Here is a 21384-nt window from a genome sequence, read left to right on the forward strand (position 1 = left end):
GTCAATTATGTGGTACCTTATTGAAGGTCTTTTGGAAATCTAGTTATATTACACCCACTACATTACCCTTGTTTACTCTTTCTGTTACGTCTTCAAAGAATTAAATGAGGTTGGTCAAGCATACTTTCCCTTTTGAACTCCATGCCAACTATTCATTCTTTGGTTTCTAGATGTTTTCTATTTTCTGCTTTGGTAGGGACTCCATTATCTTTCCTACCCCCGATGTTCAGTTGGCTAGCCTATAGTTCTCTGGACCAGTTCCATCTTTTTTATTAAATATAATCATAAAGTTAGCTTTCCAGCTGTCATCTGGCATTACACTTTTTTCGAATGAATTGTTAAATATGTGTAACAGTATCTCTTCTAACCTTTCCCTAGATACTTTTAAAATGTTCAGATACAATCTGTCCAGATCAGGGGTTTTATCCTCTCTGAGCTTGATTAACTTATTCATTATTTCTCCTTTTTTATTTTAAATATGGTTATATTATTTCTAATCTTATCTTCCAATGTCATGATCTGTCTCCCTGGTAAATACTGAACCAAAGTAGTTCTTTAATATATCAGCCTTCTCCAGCATTGCTTTAATCAGTCCTATTCCCAATCTGATATTTTTTTATTTGTATTCCTGTGGAATATTTTAATGTTTTGTTTTATCGTCCTTGATAATTTAATTTCATTGTTCCTCTTTGCCTTCCTAATTTTTTTTGACTCCCCTCCTAAACTTTTTGCATTCTCCCTTGTCATGCTCTCCTCTGCTCTTTATGTGCTAATGTCAACCTTTTTCCTTACCCCCATTTTTTCCCTTATGTCCTTATTTATCCAAGGTGTCTCAGTAGTGTTTAGTTTGCACTTTTTTTTTTTAGCAGAATGTATTTTTCCTGGAGGCTGTTGAACCCCATTTTAAATGTTTTTCCTTATTTGCCAATATTGTTGTCCATTTTATTTTCTCAAGTTCTATTCTCCAACCATTAAGATCAGCTTTTTTCCCATCTATTACACTGCTGTTTGTCATATTATGTCCTTCTGAATTATAATCTTAAACCATATTATTGCTTAGATGTTCCCCTACATTTACTTCTCTCATTTGCTCTGGTTCATTCCCCCTTGCTAGATCCAGTAGCAAATCCTCCTTTGTTGGGCTTCTTACATTCTGGGTTAGAATGGAGTCCTATACACATTGTAGCAACTCCATTCCTCTATCTCCTATACCTACCTCTTCAGGTCAATTAATTTCACAGTAGTTGAAATCCCCCATGATTATTATTCTATGCTTTTACTTATTTCCCCAATTTGTCTGCATATTTCTTCCTTCACCTCCCTTGCACTATTAGGTGATCTCTAGACTACCCCTATTAGTGTGATTGATCCTTTATTATCTTTTATCTCTATCCACATGGATTCTATTTCTGTCTTACTGGTAGCTGCATAACTTTTTTTTCTACTGCCATTATGCTATTTGTAATAAGTATAGCTATTCCACCTCCTCTTTTTCCCCCTCTGTCTTTTCTAAGTATGTTAAATATCTTAATCCCTGATTTTTCTGTAGCTATATCTCAGTATTCCCTCCTATATTTGGTTCCTCACAAAGTAATATTGCCTCCAGTTTCCCTGCTTTATTGCCAAAACTGGGTTGAATTTAGGTCCCAGCATCAGACCCAGAAATGAGCACCATTCCCCCCAATCACATGGGCAACTGGCCCACTGTGATCACACAGGGACGGCCTCTTTACATAATGGCAGTGCGGGCCTGGCCAATCTGACAGCGGGGCAGGATGTGAGATATCAAATACGACAGTGGATGACTCCGATGTCACACTATATTTAAATCCCTGCCAATCCTGCTTGTATTGCTGCCTTGGACTGATTTGCTGCTTGCTGTTCACTAGTGAGACCGGTGTTGCAGTAACTCAGGACCCCCTCGGAGACAGACCCCACAGGATGGCAGAGGCAAGACACAGAGTAGCCTCACGGTTTAGCAATGCCTCCCTTGAGATTCTCCTCCAGGCTGCAAGGGAAAGGTGGGAGGTCCTCTTCCCCAGATTTGGCAAGAAGAGTTCCTCCCACCTGACCAAGCAAGCCCGGACAGAGATAGCTGAGGAGGTCAGCAGCTGTGGGGTCACCCCGCAGACACGGGTCCTGTTCCACAAGAGGATCAATGACCTCCTTTGTTCTACCAAAGTGACTTCTCCATGACTCTCTCCTTTTTAGTGATTGCAAGTGGCTATGCAGGAGGAAGTGGGACATGGGGAGGGAGGCACTACAGTTGCGCTGGCAGAGGGGGTTAGGTATCACCTCACCCTGACAGAAACATGGCTGCATCTCAGCCAGAGACCACCTTCTTTCACAGCTCACCCCCATTCACTCCCCTTAGTGTGAGCAGAGCATCAGTTATATGAGATACACCAGTAGAGGATGAGGGGCTACCACTAGCAGAACTATCACATTGATCTCCCTGCAAAGTATGACCTCGTTCCACTTGCAAGACAAGAGAGACAAGAGAGAGACAGCCTGGACTGGTGGAGACATCCCAGATCTGCGGCCTCTCTCCAAAGCAGAGGAGAAGGCACTAGAATTAGTGAGGACCCAGGGTGGCCATTCCATATCTGATGGAGAGACTGGAGTTTCCGTGCAAGAGGGTGATGACATACAGTTCACTTCTGGAGACCCACTTCACACATGGTTGTAATGACGATATCTGCACAGCCAAACCACACATGTTTGTGTTCTGTCATGCAGGTTGGTGTCCACAGGAAATTGCAGCAGAAGAGGGACAGCTGTCAACCTCTGAGGAGGATCAGTCAGAGGAAGCACTGTCCCATGACTCTCCTGCACCTTCCACCTTCGCAGATACTTTTACCTCAGTGAGTTTCCGCTTGGCTGTAGAATCAGGGTCACAAGCTGATGATAGCACCAGATACGCGCCCGAGTAGCTAGCTGAGGCTCAGACAGCCAAGGCCTCTGACAGTTGGAGGACTGTGGGTATCTAGGCCCATGACGAGCCTCTGGTGTTGACAGCACAGGGCATGCTGGAATTGCAGAGAGAGGTAAGGCAACATCTGGTGGAGATGCCAGACGCCATTGTTATGTTTAAGTGAGGAGGGGTCGAAGGGCTTCCCTCTTTTCCCTCTCCTTGTTTGACCATAACGGGTTTAATTTTTCCTTAAAGTGGATGTACTGACCAATTCAGTAGGTGTTTGATTAGTTACTTGGTCTGATCATAACAGGAACTAATTGGACAAGTTTTCTTCAGTTATCAAAGAAAGACGTTAACTTTATTGTACCTAAACCAAACTAATAAAATTAATAAACAACATGCCAACTTCCACTCTCACACACACACACACTAGAGGTTTACACACAAATAGGTTACAGAGTGGGGAAAGGTAGATTGGTTGAGATCGAGTCCATAAAACAAAAGATATACAGTCTGTGTTGCATTGGGGGTAGTACAGAGAAGGTTTGCTAGACTAATACCTGGAATGGACGGGCTGTCTTACGAGGAATGGTTGGACAGGCTAGGCTTGTATCCGCTGGAATTTGGAAGAGTAAGAGATGACTTGATTGAAACATATAAGATCCTGAGGAGTGTTGACAGGGCGGATGTAAAAAGGATATTTCCCCTTGTGGGACAATCCAGAACTAAGGGTCACTGTTTAAAAATAAGGGGTCGTCCATTTAAGACAGAGATGAGGCGGGTCATGAGTCTTTGGAATTCTCTTCCTCAAAAGACGGTGGAAACAGACTCTTTGAATATCTTTAAGGCCGAGGTAGATAGATTCTTGATAAGCATGGGGGTGGAAGGTTATTGGGGGTAGGTGAAAATGTGGAGTAATCAGTTCAGCCATGAACTTATTGAATGGTGAAGCAGGCTCGAAGGGCCGAGTGGCCTACTCCTGCTCCTATATCGTATGTTCATATGTCTGTGGAGATTGGTGATTCAGCTGGCTTCTAGCTGAATTCAGTGACCGTGAGGCTTTTAGTTTGAAGAGATAGATGACTGGTTCGGTGGATCTCAGAGACAGCAATGTGGATGATTTCCTCCAACGGTGTTTCTGATTGTAGCCACAGTATGCAAAGATTGTCAGTCAATAAGCAGGATTTGAAGGCTTTAAAGCTGAAATGGAGAGAAAGAGACAGAGAGGGACCCCCACTTAGGGTCTGCTCATGTCAGAGTCCAGTTGCTTCTCCTCTGCTGCAGAGAAAAACACCAGCTTAAAACCATTGATGGGGAGGGGCTTGCCACATGACAGTCACTCAGTTATTCAAAATAGTAGTTATAGGTATTTCTCTGCTTGCTGAGAGAACAAGTATTTCCTTTAAACTTCCTGGGTCTTGGTTCTTGCTGGGAGCTGAGCAGACATTTCATCTCTCTCCTCACAGTCCTTTGCAATGTACGATGCAGTGTAGCAAACTAGGTGATCATCTTAAGCTGACAGGATGACTTTGCTGGCAGCTTGTCTTTTTACAAATGTCTTAAAAAAATATAAATTCATATCTCCAGTCAGTGGACCAAAGAAAATTATCATTCAACAAAACACACTGGCGTAACATCATGCACAGCCATGAACAGAAGATGGAGGAGTCATGCATGACATGAGTGCTGCCATGCCTCAGGCCTATGAATGCATGGCTTCCTCGAGAGGATGGTGACTTCCCCCAGATCCCATCAATGCGCGCAGCCCTGCACACCATTGCTTTGGCCATGAACTTGACGCAGCAGTGGCAAGGCGAAAGAAGGACAAGCTGCCTGAAGTCTTCTCCAGCTTCCCATCCTTCTCTGGTGAACAGGAAGGCTCAAAAAAGCCTTGAAAGGGAGGAGAAGAGGCTGAACCCCACAGCTGGGGTCTCCTCTCAGGGCACTCTGAGTGTGGACTGCGGTTCCTCAGCCCCTCCGTCAGTGAGCCCAGCTCCATCAGCCATGATGCCTGAGGAAAGTCCTGCACCAGTCCAAGACACCCCCAGGCAGCCAGACCTTCCATGCCTCAGGCACCATGCCTGATCACCAGCCTGCCTCCAGCCCAGCTGCTAGCGACAGGTTCACACCTCCTAGAAGCACTCAGAGGCACTTGGGGGTTCACGGATGTTTGAAATTGACATCTGCTGCACCATATGAAGTTATTTTCTCTAAGAAATTAACCTTCATTGTGCATAAATGAATAATCTATCATGCATTAGTTGTGAGCTGTTGACATCACCCTTCCCCTGTAGTGGATGCCAATGTAGGCACAGCCCTCATTTGAATATGATTGCCCAAGGGCCATAGTGCATGGTTCAGCTGGATGCTCGGCATGGAACACAAATAGAAAAGAAGCAACAAACTGCATGCATTCAAGTGAGTCGTTATTGTTTTTATTGTGAGTGACATGGAATCAGGTAATTACAAGACTGTCTCTTGCCTCCTTGTCCCGTCATTCAATCTACCTGGCTTCAATATCCGGTGCTGCTTGCTTCTCTCCCTCCCCCGTGTCCTCCTCATTGGTGGAGGAATGCTGTTCGATCGTGTCCTCATCATGTAAGGTCTCTGCCCTCTGCAGTGCTAGATTATGCAGAGCACAGCAGACCACAACAAGATGCAAAACCTTACTGGGACATACTGCAGCGCTCCACCAGATCGATTGAGGCACCAGAATCACATCCTCAGCAGGCCAATGGCCTGCTTGATGGTCACTCAGGTGGAGCCATGGCAGGTGCTGTACCTCTCCTCCAGTGCATTGCGAGGGTTCCTCACAGGCGTCAGTAACAATGTCTTCAATGGGTAGCCCTTAAGCCTGAGAATCTATCCTTGAAGGCGAGCGGGGGGCCTGAAAAGCAGTAGCACCTGGGACTGTTGAAGTATATAGGCATTGTAGCTGGTTCCCGGGAAGCGACCACACACCTGCAGGAAAAGCTTTCGATGGTTGCAGACCCATTCAACGTTGACGGTATGAAAGGCCTTCCTGTTGATGAAGGCAGCTGGCTGGTCCGTTGGAATTTTGATGGCCGCATACATACAATCTATCACACCTTACACCCGGGGGAATCCAGCGATGGCCCCGAATCTGATGGTCCTCTCGGTCTGACTGTCAGGGTCAGTCCGGTAGTTCACATAGTCACTGACCCTCTTGAACGTGGAATTGGTCACCTCCTTGATGCAGCGGTCAACTGTTGCCTGAGAGACCCCACACGTCTCTGGTGAATCCTTGGAATGATCCAGACATGTAAAAATTCAGTGCAATGTGATCTTCAGGGCCACTGGCATAGGGTGACCCCAAATCCCATAGGTATCAACTCATCCTACAGCAGGGTGCATAAATTGGTGTTGGTCTCCCTGGAGAGCTGTAGTCTTTGCTGACAATGGCCCTCGGACATTTGGTGGTAGCTGATTTGAGTCTGGCACACTGTCTGGCACAGGTGGACCCTTCCCTTTGTGGCACGGCCAGCTGATGTTGCTCTTATCATGGAGCTTCATTGGCAGGCGTAGCTTCCTTCTGGCCCTCCCTCTGTCAGAGGTGCTGCATCATGCCACAGGAGTCCAAAAGGCAGGGTGTAAGAGAACCATGCCAGGTGACCAGTAGGCCTCCAGAGCGATATCGATGCAGAGATGACCCTGCCTTGGCAGCTGTGCCTTTGCAACTTCTCCTGGCAAACTCCCTGATGGCGCTCAGTGCCCACCCTTGCTGATAGCTGACCCTCTCATCCAGCAGTATGGGCACATAACCGTCTCACCCAATTGTTTGGACACCCAATACAGCCATCCAAACCCTAGCCCCTACCCCCCTTTGCAGACCACAACCACCCCCCGCTTCCCCGCCCTCCCCAGCAGACACACAGCACTGTAGGTCAACAGTGGCCTCCACTCGCCCCACTCTTCCCCTACCAGTGCTGGTCAAGGCTGCCTACCTGTTGCAGCACTGAGGCCTCACCTCGGTGCTGCCAGCTTTCAATGGCTGGGAATCTGAAGGCACGCAAGAGCTGCCTGTTGTCCACTTAATTCGAAACCCGCCCCATTAAATTGCGATGAATTAGATGCAAATGTACTAAAACTAAGTGTTCAGCAATTTAAATTGCATTCCTGTCGCGCCAAGGCCTTCTGTTGCTGACTAACTCTGGAACTGATGTCACAACGTCAGATTTCCGGGTGGATGCATCCGACATGATTCTCCGTGCCCCCACGCCACCATTCCCACTCCAAACAGCCGCACTAAATCCAACCCACTGTGTGCAATGCTATATAGCTTATCTAATTTTAATAGCAGTTACCCTCACTTTATTTTTAACCATAGAGTCATGGAGAGATACAGCACCAAAACAGGTCCTTCGGCCCACCGACTCTGTGCTGACCATCAACCACCCATTTATACTAATCCTACATTAATCCCATTTTTTCCCCTCTCTCATCCCCACCTTCCCTCAATTCTCCTACCACCTACATACACTCGGGGCAATTTTTTTTACAATGGTCAATTTACCTACCAACCCACAAGTCTTTGGCATGTGGGAGGAAACCAGAGCACCCAGAGGAAACCCACACGGTCACAGGGGGAACTTGCAAAGTCCACACAGGCAGTACCCAGAACCGAACCCGGGTCGCTGGAGCTGTGAGGCTGTGCAGCCAGCCATTGCGCTGCCATCTTTTTAGACTCCTGTTCTCTAACTCTATTTATGCCCTTAATTTAATCTGACCTATGCTCTCCTTTCCTCTTTTGTTTATATTTAGGCTTCTTTAATTTCTTGTAAATCCCTTTTCCCATCGTAATGGTTTAAAGCCTTTGCACGTCCCTATTTACCATTTTTGCCCAGTCATTGGTCCCATTCTGATTCAGATGTAGCCCATTCCATCAGTACAGCTCCTTCCTGTCCCTGTACTGGTGTCAGTGTCTATGAAAAGGAACCTCTCCTTCCCACACCAGCCATTGAGCCACATGTTAACTCTCCTGATCTGTCCGTCTATATGCCAATTTGCCTGTGGTTTGGGTAATAATCCAGATTTTTTGGGCTTCCAAGGTTGAGTGGCATTGCAGGAACACACATCTCATCATTAAAAGGGTTCTAATGTTGTTCAGTACCAGCCATAACTTTCTGCGGCTCATTTAATTTTTTTTAACAGCACAAATTCAGCAACTTAACACTAATAGGGAGATGGACAGCAAGAACACATTTTTGCTACTCACACCATTTCTCTTCCTCGCCACAAATTGCTGGGTATGTTGCACACTAATAACTTTGTGCCCATTTAACACACCTTTATTTTCTAAACAAATTCTGGATCTGTATCTAATAAAAATTGATGATAATGGTTGATGCCCACATTTTCCTGAGATGTTCTCTCTGTGACCCCTACCCCCAAGCCTCCAACCCTCAGCAGTGCCAGATCATGGAATCTTTTTTGTTTTTCAACCTTCTTCTTCCCTTCCCCATCTTACCTAAAGGTACACATCCCTTGCTGGGGTATAGGCCCACCTATTGTCCTTCGGTACCTCACCCAAAAGTGGAAGCTGATACAGGGAATTTCAGAAGGCCATTCAACTGCACAGGGCCTCACAGATGAGCCTGATGTTGGTTTCACGCAATGACTACAAACATGGACGGTCATCCATGGGAGCCCCAACTGATTTTCATCTCCTGATCCGAGGGATTGCTGAGATTGGTGATTGAACCTTCCTGCTTTGTGTGCCTCAGCTACTTACACAACTAACACACTAAAGGAGAGCTGTACTTTGTAGTTCAATACATATCAGTCAACCAAATAATACAATGTGAATTCAAGTTACTGTAATTTAAACTGAATTCAATGCAATATTTTTCAAATGAGTTAAAGAAAAAATCAGAAGCAATGAATCAAATGAAACAGTTGATTTATTTATTTTACACAGGCTGTTCATCATCAAACGAGATACAGGTTATTAAACTGTAGTACACAAACCAATAGATTACCAGAATTCACTTCCAGATAGTCTAATGTACATACACACCTATTTGCGCTACACTGATGGTCTCAATAGTACATTTTTCTTTGATCCCAACTCCTCCAACACACAGACATGACTGCAAATATACAATTTTATATACAGCATATTTGTGTATATCAGACCTTATGCCAGAATATCTAACTACCTTGAAAGGGCATAGAAGCTCAGAATTAGAAGGTTTAATTTAAAAAAATGTCACGGCAGAGTGTAGAATTTAGGATGTAGATTTAGGAAAAAAAAACTAATGGAATTAATTAACTTGTCTAATATAATTTTAATGATTTTGTTCATATAGTTTTAGTAAATGACAGTAACAGAATAATGAGCTGTATAAAGTTGTTCATAATGCAAATTCATTTGGAACATTATTTCTGTTTGCTTCAGATTAAAATAATGTTGGGTTGAAAAGGGATGGAGATACAGATCAAACTAAATATGAAAAGAAATGCATAATTGTCTCAAAAAATAAATGATCACAACACCTCTACCTGCTTTCACAGAATTGAAGACAAATTCCACTCAGTTGCCCTGCAGCCAGTTATATATGCAATACAATGGGCTTTGGAATGTGCAAAGTGATTGACAGCTCCAACACATGGATTTGTACTCAGTATCTATGTACTGATATCAAAGCTAGAATGGGAACATATGAACTGTAGATCCACTTTCTCGCCAAAGGGTCCTACTTCCCCTTTTATTCATGCCGTATCCACTTTTATACCTGACTTCGCTGTTTGCTGCCTGCACACTACTTCATAATTCCACCAATATGCCATGTCATTAACAATAAACTAAGCTGCTAAACTATTGGTAATAATAAACCAGACTGGTCCAGCACAGTGTGGCACTGATCTATTACTGGCAGAAAGATACCCAGTCTTCCTGCACCACTTCATTGCAGACAGCAATTTTAAAACTGTGACATATCACAGGAGCTGGATTTGCTACATTTAAAAAATACTTTAGCTCCTGAAAAAATTAATCACAGTAAAAGTATCAATGTTTTTCAAAACATTAACAAACTATTTGATATTCGGATACTTAGCAGTGAATTCTTAGCAATACCAATATTCATATCAAAGACGGGGCTAAAATGTAGCGAGTCGAAGAGACTTAGTAGTTGGCAGGAAAAAAGACAGAGGCGCAAGGGCAGAGCCAACTGTGTAACAGCCCCGACAAACAAATTTCTCTGCAGCACCTGTGGAAGAGCCTGTCACTCTAGAATTGGCCTTTATAGCCACTCCAGGCGCTGCTTCACAAACCACTGACCACCTCCAGGCGCGTATCCATTGTCTCTCGAGATAAGGAGGCCCAAAAGAAAGAAAGAATCCTATACAGCATGAACGTATATTATAGGATTATAATGAAGGAATTGCATCTCAGGAAATCTCTACTTTTGCTGTTCCCCATAAGAAGTGGCAAATTGCAGAATCACTCAAGAGTCATTGCTTAATCACCTGTTGTAATCCATTCTTCCACAGAATCTCAAGACTGTGGAGATCTGTATCTCTCGTTCTCTCTTTCCGCATACAAACTTCAAGCTTGAAACACAGCTTGGGAGTCACTGAATTGAAACTCCCTGATTTACCTCATATTCCCAAACCTACTCTTTCCAACATTGATGTTGTCCGGCATAGGGACTTTGACCCTGCATCAACATTTGTCAATGAAAAGAGTGATAATGTTTTATTTCCCCTGTAAACATTTATCCAAGTTTACTGGATCTCCTCTGTGGTTGTGAAGGGTATTCAGAAATAAGAAAGTAATGCTTCAGTTGCACAGAGCCTTGGTTAGACCCCATATGGAGTACCGTCTTCAGTTTGGGGCATCGAACCTCAGGAAAGTTAAACAGAAAAGGCTGGAAATACTCAGCAGGTCAAGCTGCATCAGTTGCCTAACCTTCTGAGTATTTCCAGTATTTTCTGTTTATAATTCAGATTTCCAGTACCTGCAGTACTTTGCCTTGGAAAAAACATATTGGTTTTGGAAGGGATACAGAGCAGATTCACCAGAATTATATTAGGGGTTAGGGGCTTAGATTATGAGGACAAGTTGCGAAGACTTGGTTTGTATTCCTTTGAGGCTGAGGGGTGATCTCAACAAGGTGTTTAAAATGATAAAAGGATTTGAAAAGTAGATATAGAATAAGTATTTCCTCTAGTGGGGGAATTCAGAGCAAGAGGGCATCATTTTAAAATTAGAGGTAAGCCATTTTGGAGTGAAATCAAGAAGCCTATTTTCATGCAAGGGCAGTGGAAATCTGGAGCACTCGACCACAAAAGGCTATGGGTACTGGGTCAATTGAATTGTTTTAGTTTAAGATTGACAGATTTTTGTTAAGTAAAGGTATCAAGGGATATGGAGAGAGGGTGGGTAAATGGAGTTGAGGTACAGATTAGCCATGATCTAACCAAATGGCGGAACAGGCTCAAAGCGCTCAATGGCTTACTCCTGTTTCTATGCATTCTTTTTACACACTAACATATGAATTAGGAGCGGGAGTAGGCCATTTGGCCCCTCGAGTCTGTTCCACCACTTGATAAGATTATGACTGAACTGATTGTGGCCACAACTCTACTTTCCTGTCTACCAGCGAAAACCTTTGATTACCTTGTCAATCAAGAATCTATCTAACTCAACCTTAAAAATATTCAACGACCCAGCTTCCATTGCTCTCTGGGGAAGAGAATTCCACAGACTAACAACCCTTTGAGTGAAAAAAATTCTCCTCATCTTCAGCTTAAGTGGGAAACCCCTAATTTTTAAACTGTGTCCTCTAGTTCTAGTCTCTACCATAAGGGGAAACATACTTTCAGCATACACCCCTGTCAAACCCCTTAGGATCTTATATGTTTCAATAAGATCATCTCTTATTCTTTTAAACTCCAATGAATACAGACCCAACCTGTCCAACCTTTCCTCATAAGATAACCCCTTCCTGCCAGGAATCAGTTGAGTGAAACTTCTCTGAACTGCTTCTAATGCAATTATATCCCTTTTTAAGCAATGAGACCAAAACTGTATGCAGTACTCCAGATGTGTTCTCACCAACGCCCTGTACAACTGTAGCAAAACTTCCCTACTTTTATATTCCATTCCTTTGTTTTGGAGGAAAAGGTGTGATTGATAATATAGAATCTTAAGCTTGGTCCTCACCAATATATGTTCCACACACAAATAGATTTATCCCCACGCATTTCTGAAATCAGCCATCTCACCCAGTTTTAATTGGCAGGCAAGGCTCTCATTTAAGATTTTTTCCAAACCATATTCAATCAGCTGATTGTTATATGTTTCATTTGGTTGAATACAAATTCCAAGAGGTCCATAGAATAATTATGAAATGACGAAGGAATAAAGAGAAATGACAACGGAACAACACTTCTAATCTCAAACCTGGCAAATCTCATGTTCTGAACCTGAATGGGCACCACTTCCCTTATGGGGGTCTAAAGAAGTTGTTCAGGTCCTAGTTAAAAACACTAGACAACACATGACACAGAGTTATGGTGGTGTGGGCCATCTTCTTAAAAAGACTGCAGGAAGACAGTTACTCTAATGAAGAGCTATTTTACTCTATTACATTAATAGCGATTCATTTTGAGACCAGGGCCAGAATTTTACACCCCCCCACAGGAGCGGGATGGAGGTGGTGCTGGGGTGGGGGGGGGGGGGGTTAGGGGGGCGTAGAATTGTGTGGGAGTTGGGGGGTGCCATTCTGTCGCCTTCCCGCACCCACTGCAATTTTATGAGCATTGGGAGAAGTGAGAAACAGCTCGCCCACCACAGGCCAATTGAGGCCCTTAAATGACCAATTAATTGCCACTTAGGGGCCTTCTCACACAGCCTCTGGAATGTTACCAGAGGTGGGCGGGCACTTTGTCAGCTGTGGCAGCCTCCTTGTGGGTCCGAGGAGGGGCCTTCCTGAGCCACATAGAGGACATACCCAGCAGTTCCTGCCACCCCAGCTAGTGCACCTCCCACCGCCCTCCTGATTGACCCCCACACAGCCGATTGTCCCTGGCGAGGTCCAAAACCCCACTTACCTTTTTTGGTGCCGGTGTCCACAATCTTCCTGAAGCTGGATGCAGTCCCAGCAGTGGCCACTGCTCCCGGTGGTGCTGCTGGGACTGAGAAACTGCCAGTCCCCTGATTGGAGGGCAGCTCCTGGAGGCGCGACTTCCTGCCTTAGAGGGGCAGAAGTCCCGCCCAAGGTCAATTAAGGGCCTGGGCCATGTAAAACCTCTGTAGGGCTCCCAGGCCCAGTGGAGGCGGGCTCGCCCCCGAATTTTAAGCCGGTGGACAGGGCCTCCAACCTGACATAAAATTTCAACCCGAAACCGACAAAGTACTGTTGCTTCTGTTATCAGATGAATGTTTAGCACATTTGTATGACCCTGTATACATAATTTTAATACAAGTGTTAACCAGTTTAAAATAAATGGATTAATACTTAAGCTAAAAAAGCAGACAAAGGAATATTTTTCATCAGCTAATATAACATTAATTTAAAAAAGTGATGTAGCAAGAAGCATCTTGAAATAAGAGTCAAAAATCAAGTATATTATTTTGGTAATGGATTACAAACATAATAATTCACCATTTAATTGTTTTCTATCTTCACTTGATGGAAACACATGACAAAATACATTAAAAAAATTAACACACACACACACACACATAAAAGACTACTGCATGATGCTGGAAAATGTACCAATCTAAGCCCAAAGACCATCAGGAAATAATGCACACTATATCCACTTCTAAAATTGCTATTACATCATTTTTTATTGATCAAGATTGAGAGGCCTATAATTAGGGACAATATGATTCTTTCTTTAACCCTATACCCTTCATCAGGAGATGGGCTCCCTAGGACTATAGCTGGGATTTTATGCTGGTGACAGGGGCCTCGACATTCGGAAAAACCGATGACAAGCATCCCACGTTGCCCCTTCTGTGGAAGTCCCCTCGAATCTAGTGCCAATTAGACAATAAGTGGACAGCGACGGGCCTTTCACGGGATCAAGAACCCCAGCGATGGAAGTCCCACCCTTGGAAAGTTGCCAGCCAATCGGAGGCTGGCAGCTCTTCCACAGAGCAGTTCCACCACAGAGGCGGTGACTGCTGCCAGTGGAGCACGTACCTGTGGCCCAGGAGCATTGCTGGACCCAGGTCATTGGTAGGTTAAGGTGGGAGGGGTCTCACAGGGGAGGGGGATATAGGAGGGTGGTTTGCAAGGGCAGCGGGGTGGCTCTCAGTGGGCCCGCCATTCTTGATGCCGGGTCCGTCATTCAGTTACTGTGCTTTTTAATAAGGCCCCCCCACCCCCACGCCCTGGAGCCAGCAAGCAGCCTGCACAATTTGTCGTGCCGTGCTTCCCGTGTGGTGACATGGCTAATTGCAGCAGTGGGACAAGGCCCTTAATTGGACATTAATTGCCCAGTTAAGGGCCTTAACTGGTGGTGTGGCCAGAAGGCCAATCACAGGCCTTCCCGCCCCAGACTTAATTCTGTCACCGCACCCCCCCCAAACCCCTAGCCACCATCACACCGCATTTTATGCTCTCCCCACCTCCAAACCCACCACAGGGGAGAGCATAAAATCCCCCCCTATGAGTCAGAGATTGAATGCCACAATTCTCTAACCTGCACTTCCTATGAGCATTGGCCCTCTGTGGGAGTGTGGGATCTTAAAATTACCCCTAATGTGCTTCAGGTAAGGAGAATGCAGATTTATTTTACTTTAAAGGTGCTATAAAAATGCAAGCTGTTGTTATTTATTTATTTTTTAAGAGATACAGCACTGAAACAGGCCCTTCGGCCCACCGAGTCTGTGCCACCAACAACCACCCATTTATACTAACCCTACAGTAATCCCATATTCCCTACCACCTACCTACACTAGGGACAATTTACAATGGCCAATTTACCTATCAACCTGCAAGTTTTTGGCTGTGGGAGGAAACCAGAGCGCCCGGCGAAAACCCACGCGGTCACAGGAAGAACTTGCAAACTCCGCACAGGCAGTACCTGAATCTATCCCGGGTCCCTGGAGCTGTGAGGCTGCGGTGCTAACCACTGCGCCACTGTAACTGTTCATCAAGGCTCTATGTATTTAGATAGCATATATCATTGCTAAAGTTTCACTGCTTAGTGAAATCATATTTTTAAAAAGTGCTTTATAAAGACCGACTGCTTCACACTGGCTGATGCATGCTACTTTGAGTAAAACTATCAATCGCCATTTTTCAAATTTGAGAAAAATTCTCCAGCTTTTATTTCATTCAATGTGAATGAGATAATAAATTAATATCAAACAATTAAGATTAATACTGTAAAAAAAATGACTGAATGAATGTTGGAAGGCTCAGTTTATAAGCAGCAAGAAAAAAAGATGACATAAATGTTGCTCCGAAGACAGTAAAATCAGTCTGTAACAGTCCCACTTTGTGATGTATTTTTTGGGCTTGATTTTATCGGAGTTGTTTTGAGTTTGTTCTGGTGTTGGGGGAATCTCATCGACTGACAATACATATTAGAAAATTGTGTGCAGCACAGCTGTGCTATTCTGATATGTATTTTCGGCAGGTGAAGTTCCCCATTGCCAGTGCATATTTGAAAAATGACCCAATATGTCAATAATGGGCTTTTCCAATAACAAGCTGCCAAAGCCACCATTTTGATTAGTGCATTGTTGGAGGAATGAGGACTGGTCAAAGATGACTCCTGCTTTTTTTTTTATTGTTTTCAATGTAAAATCTATTTGTTTACATTGGGTCTTGGTGACTTGTTCCTTTTGGTACAGGAGATCTTGGGAAAAATAAGAAAAAATACCTAGAATGTTTGCAGCACTGGCTCTATGACCACATTTTAACACTGTCTTATTAAATTTTGCACCTATCTTATCTGTAAAATATCATTTCTGGTAACTTCAATGTACCTTCTTTCAACAACCAAAACTGTTGCATCACAAAATTCTGCCATGATGCCAAAAAATTAGTTTAAATAGCAACAGGACAAAATTGTGGGCCAACAAAATCATATTTGCATTTGATGGGACAATGTAAAAATATATAATAGGGTCTCTATTTTCAATGAGCTGAACCTTATTGGTCAAACCATTTTTATCTCATACATGTTTCAAAGGTAGCTTGTTACAGTCCAAATGCATTTGTGTGAATTGAAAGGATATCATTTTATTTGTTTCCTGTGCTACATATTGTATTGTATTTTATAAGCTAATTTATGAGACTGAGCCAGATTAATTTAGCAGTTATCTTCCTGAGGGCAACAAGCTATATCAGTATTAAAGACTTGACATCTCTTATTCATCAATTATGTACATATCTGAAACAAAAAACACATGATAACATTGACAGTCAGTACCTACAGTTCACAATATAGATCTATTTTGAGTGCTGTAGATTATTCCTGTTGCCTATGACCATTGGTTGATTATATTGGTGTTTATGACAGACCAGGAACAGAGTAACAGGACAAAGGCATATGTTTTGTTTTGCAGTTGCTTATCCGAGAATGTGTTATTTTCGAACTACAGATACTGTTGCAGATAATAAGAGGAAATTTCATCTTTGATGCTTGAAGTTCAAATAACCTTTGGATGAGTTTCTTCTGCTGGATTCACACACCTGGAAATTCGCAGGAGAAACACTATTGTGTGGCTGCTGCTGGATTACTTGTTGCTTGTGTAATAAGACGCTGGTACAGATACATGGATTAATTTCAGCAAAGTTCCCCTGGAGTGCAACGAGAATCTGGAGACCCGCACATCAGTTAAGGGGCCACTTTGAAACACTGATCACAGATCTATGCAAATTTCAATGCTATTTGAAGTGTTGTTAGGAAATATGGGGAAAGGTTGGGGAGGAAGAGTGAAAGTCAACATCACAGCCTTTATCTGCAGTCGCAGATGAAACAGTTTTGGTACCTAATTTGAACAAAGATGCTTCGATGGGTATTTAAGAAACAGTGGGGGTGATTTTCATCTTGCTATTGCCCCACTTCTGCTCAAGAACCGGGCTGTAGTAGAACCAAAAGGCAGCAGCTGCTAGCCCGCCTCAAATTACCGCTGTTTTGATGTTTCAATTTTCAGATGGACTTGAGTTCTGGTGGCCAGAGCTCCCATTTGAAACAGGCAGGAGGCTCATGTGTACATGCAAATAGGGGCTAGTGGTGCCATTTAGACCCCAAGGTCACTTTTATCTCTGTCCGCCTGAACACTGCCAGTTCCTGCTCTTGCCCACCAACCATAGGTGGTACAAGTTGAAAGGTGTCCATTTCCAGTAACCCTTAAAGGGATCCTCAGCTTCCATCAGGTAAAGCTGGATGGAGCTTTAGGAGCATTTTTGTGGCAGTCCCTTGTGGGCTTTCCACCATAACAGATATGAAAGTTTATGCACTCGTTGCTGTAGATTCAGCACTCATGTTACCTGCTGGGCCACGGTGTTGCTTCATTCTGTTCCCAATGAAAAATACACTTTTCCTTTAAGTTGCGGCTGTAGCCGTTTGGCGAGCAGCTATACCGCTCATTGTCTCATCTCCGGATTGGATTAGCGAACTGCTTATTGTAAGAACATTTTGCTTCTGCAGCTTGGGAGCTACATGATAATGAGAGCTGACCTCGTGCTGACTCCTCTGGGCACTGCAGTGTGCACCTTCTTCCCATTTACCGCATGCAGACGAAAATCATCCCCACTAGCTTTCACTTCACAATAACAGTCTTAGCTAAGTCACTCCTTATCAAAGCTACCAAGCTCACTACACAAGAGTCTAAAGAGATCAAAATCACAGACATGTCCTTTCATTTTTTTCAGTATCTGAATCATAAGTGCCTACAGTCCAAACCTACATGTTGTAGTGTAGCATACACAAATCATTCCCTTCTCTGCAATACCCGCAGTTACATCCTTCTGAAAAGATACATCATTGAGTCAAAATGAATGCACTACTAGTTATTTGTATAATTCTTCAGTTACGTGTCTGTCTGAGAGAAAGAGAGAGATACACTGGTCATCCAGCACAATCACACAATGCTCAGAGGAGGGACTGTCATGTAGATATGGTACTGCAAATTCAGCGTATCTCACTTGTTTTGTGACAATTTCATCCTGGCAGAGAAGGAAAAGTGTTTCCAGCAGCTGCTACAAGCATGTTCTAATTTTGTGCCATTTGTATGTTTTTGTTGGGATTTTATTTTGGATAGAACATTTTTTATTAATGATTATATCGCCAAAGACTATTCCCAAATGAGGCATAACGAATCTTTAGTGACGGTCAGTTAACCAGTCACACGTATTTAAATGAGTATTAGTAGGCTAGCTTCTGAGGAAACTTGCTTAAACAGTAAACCTAGGGAAAGGCTACTTATTTCATAGGCAAATTGTGTGGTGGGTAGTTTGTAATCAGTTTAAACAGTTATTACTTAATAACTAAACCAAAATGATTGGAAACTCCAGTGATTTTAAAACACAAGTTTATAATGGTGATATTATGATTTTGGATGAATTTAAATGCATGGCAGTAAAAGTAACATAGTGCAATTTTTGTTTTCACTGCAGATACCAGACAGTTAACCAGCACTGCACTGGTTTCATTTACAAAAACAGTCACATTTTTCTGTCTTTACAATAAGTCACTCAATCTTCAGAAAGGGGAGGGGGCGCAGACTGAACCCTGACTAAATGTTACCAGTTAAACATATAACTCAGCCATAGGCTGTTGACCCACATTTCCTCGACTGCTGTCAGCTTCACAATACCACATGCCAGCATATGGAAAGATTAAAGAATACTTTCTGTTTGTAGAGGTATAGTAGAAAGTTGCTTTATTTTTGGCAGTCACTCCTAGCTTAGGAGAGGGAGGGTGGTGGGGGGCTGTGTGTTGGGACTGATAATTGGACAATTGCTATTTGCTTCCAGTTTTTCAACAACAACTATCTCATCACTTTTTGTAGCTCTTCCCTCAGCCAAGATGGCAATGGCAGACCCAGTCTATAGAACTGCTTGGACAGCTCAATATTGTGGTCCTTGTAGTATCTTGAGAGGAATGTTCTGGACTACAAAGAGGAAAAAAGAAAAAAAGAAATATATCATTCCAACTCATCCAAATATACATATCTGATACCTAAAATCAGCAGCTGTAAGTACATAATTGATTTATAAATATTTTGAAGCACTAACTTTTATTCAGCAAATGCTTCTAAGGGCAGTCATTCATGAAAATGAATGTATACAATTTTAATGCACCATGTGAAGATTTTGCTTTATTTTTACAGGTTCAAATATGGGCCTAGGCTTCGGCGAGATTAACTGCTGCGCAAGAGGACCAGGCAAAATTGGTTTACGGGCGACCCAGGAGACAGTGCACCAGTCGGCTGGTGGTGACACCAGCACCAGGTCAGGGTGGGGCTGGGTCTTGGTCCGGGTAGTAAGAGATCGAGAACGGGTTGTGATGGGTGGTCGTCAGCGGCCCACAGTTTCAATGCTCCCTCTGGCTCCACATTCATGTGAGCAAAAATATTTTTATTTACGTTTTTGCTAACAGAAGTCCTTTCAAGGATTGCTGGTTTGCCTGTTTTTAAACTGCCCACAGCTTGGATGGTCACTTTTCTTGCCACCTTCCCCCCTCTGGTGGAGGTCCAAGATAATGTTTGTAGGGACACAGGCGCTTGCAACTCGCATCCTAAAGAAATGACCCCGGATTCTCTTGCAGGGTCAGAACAAAAGGTCAGTGGTGACCTCCCCACTAACTTTCAGCAGTGGTGCCGTTCCAAGGCTTTTCGGCCTCTTCTTCTTCAGGATGTTGTCAGGACAGTGTCATGCAGGCCCCCACCTGCCAAGTATGAGGCACATTAATTTTGCCATACGGACATTAAATTTCAAACAGTTGTTGAAATGAAGAAAGGATTTGTTTGAAATAAATTGCCAGATCTTGGCTGGAAATATATTTGCATATTAACAGACAGTGCTTGGAAAGAACAAGGGACCATTCCCTGACCCATTCAACCCACAATGGACTTTTGATCACCAGACATTGAAGGTGGGGGAGCTCGCACTCCAGGTTGACTGCTAAGAAGGCCGAATACACAAACGGACATGGTCAAACCAGCTCATCACATCACTAACCTGCTGGACAACCTGAGTTTTTTGAATTTGTACAAACAGTTTGGGCAAAGATCAGAATGCTCCTAAACTTATAAGATCTCTCCTAGCTGGCTCGCCACAGCCTCTCCTGTCTGCCTGCTCCCATCTATTTCTCACAAGCTGCTGAATCCACTGAAGGCACATGAACCCCAAGACAGAAAAGTCTCCTACAGTGAACAAAGTTTAATAAGAATACTGGGCCCCAATGAAAAGTAAGATCTACCTACAATCAAGAACTCTACAGTGAGCTCTAAGAACTGTAACTTTTCCACTTTATTTTTCTTCTGCACTTTTCTGTCTCTATTTGCATGTGTGTATCGCATACGCATGCTAGCGTGGGCGTGGCGTGTATCCGTAAACGTTAACTGAATTAGAATTTAAGGGTTGAATTTTACGAGTGCACTGCACTCTAAAAATGGCGCGCATCCTACACGGATGCACCATCCCTGAATCCCCGCTTTATTATGCGTGGGGGCTCATTTAAATAGAGGGGCGGAGTGGCCACCCCTGATGACGTAAGGGGGCGGCTGCCATGTCACCAGCAACAGCGTTTGGCACCACCGCAGAGGCGGCAGTGCCATTTTTAAAGGGCAGCATAGTGGCGCAATGGCTAGCACCGCAGAGACCCGGGTTTGGTTTTGGGTACTGCCTGTGCGGAGTTTGCAAGTTCTCCCTGTGACCGCATGCGTTTCCTCTGGGTGCTCCCACATGCCAAAGACTTGCGGGTTGATAGGTAAATTGGCTATTGTAAAAAATTGCCCCTAGTGTAGGTAGGTGGTAGGAGAATTGAGGGAAGGTGGGTATGTGAGAGGGAAAATGGGATTAATGTAGGATTAGTATAAATGGGTGGTTGATGGTCGGCGCAGACTTGTTGGGCCGAAGGACCTGTTTCGGTGCTGTATCTCTCTATGACTCTATGGTTGTAAGCCCTTCAGTAGCCTTTTCAAATTTAAAGGTCCAGATCTCCGGGATACAACAATATAATGTCATGTCAAATAGAAATCACTTCTCCCAACCTCCCCCTCGGTGGGTAAATTAAACATTAATCGCACTCTTTCCCCATAATAAACCTTTAATGGTATTCTGAACTTTCCCCCCCAAAATTTGTTCCCTTTAACTCTCAACCCCTTCCCACAATCCCATTAACCAGTAAAGATTGTTTACTATGTACGGAGTTCCGAAGGCGCGTGGAGCATGAATGGTGGCCGTAATATCGGCGTGGGATGGCCGCTGCCTGCAGATAAGCTTATTTGCATATCATTTGGTATG

The 21384-nt window shown here is 43.7% G+C and overlaps 1 protein-coding gene across 7 annotated transcripts in view; it reads right to left on the reverse strand.

Moving 5' to 3' along the window:
- Nucleotides 1-8854: 8854 nt before the first annotated feature.
- Nucleotides 8855-21384, reverse strand: part of ndst3 (N-deacetylase/N-sulfotransferase (heparan glucosaminyl) 3) — a 949017-nt gene continuing 936487 nt past the window's right edge. For all 7 annotated transcript variants that reach the window (XM_068039449.1, XM_068039470.1, XM_068039439.1 and 4 more), the window contains one exon: nucleotides 8855-19028. In XM_068039449.1, the coding sequence (XP_067895550.1) occupies nucleotides 18906-19028 (123 nt within the window). In that variant the 3' untranslated portion in view covers nucleotides 8855-18905. The remainder of the gene's footprint in view (nucleotides 19029-21384) is intronic.

This window comes from Heterodontus francisci, chromosome 1 (genome assembly GCF_036365525.1).
Source record: "Heterodontus francisci isolate sHetFra1 chromosome 1, sHetFra1.hap1, whole genome shotgun sequence".
Taxonomy (NCBI): Eukaryota; Metazoa; Chordata; class Chondrichthyes; order Heterodontiformes; family Heterodontidae; genus Heterodontus; species Heterodontus francisci.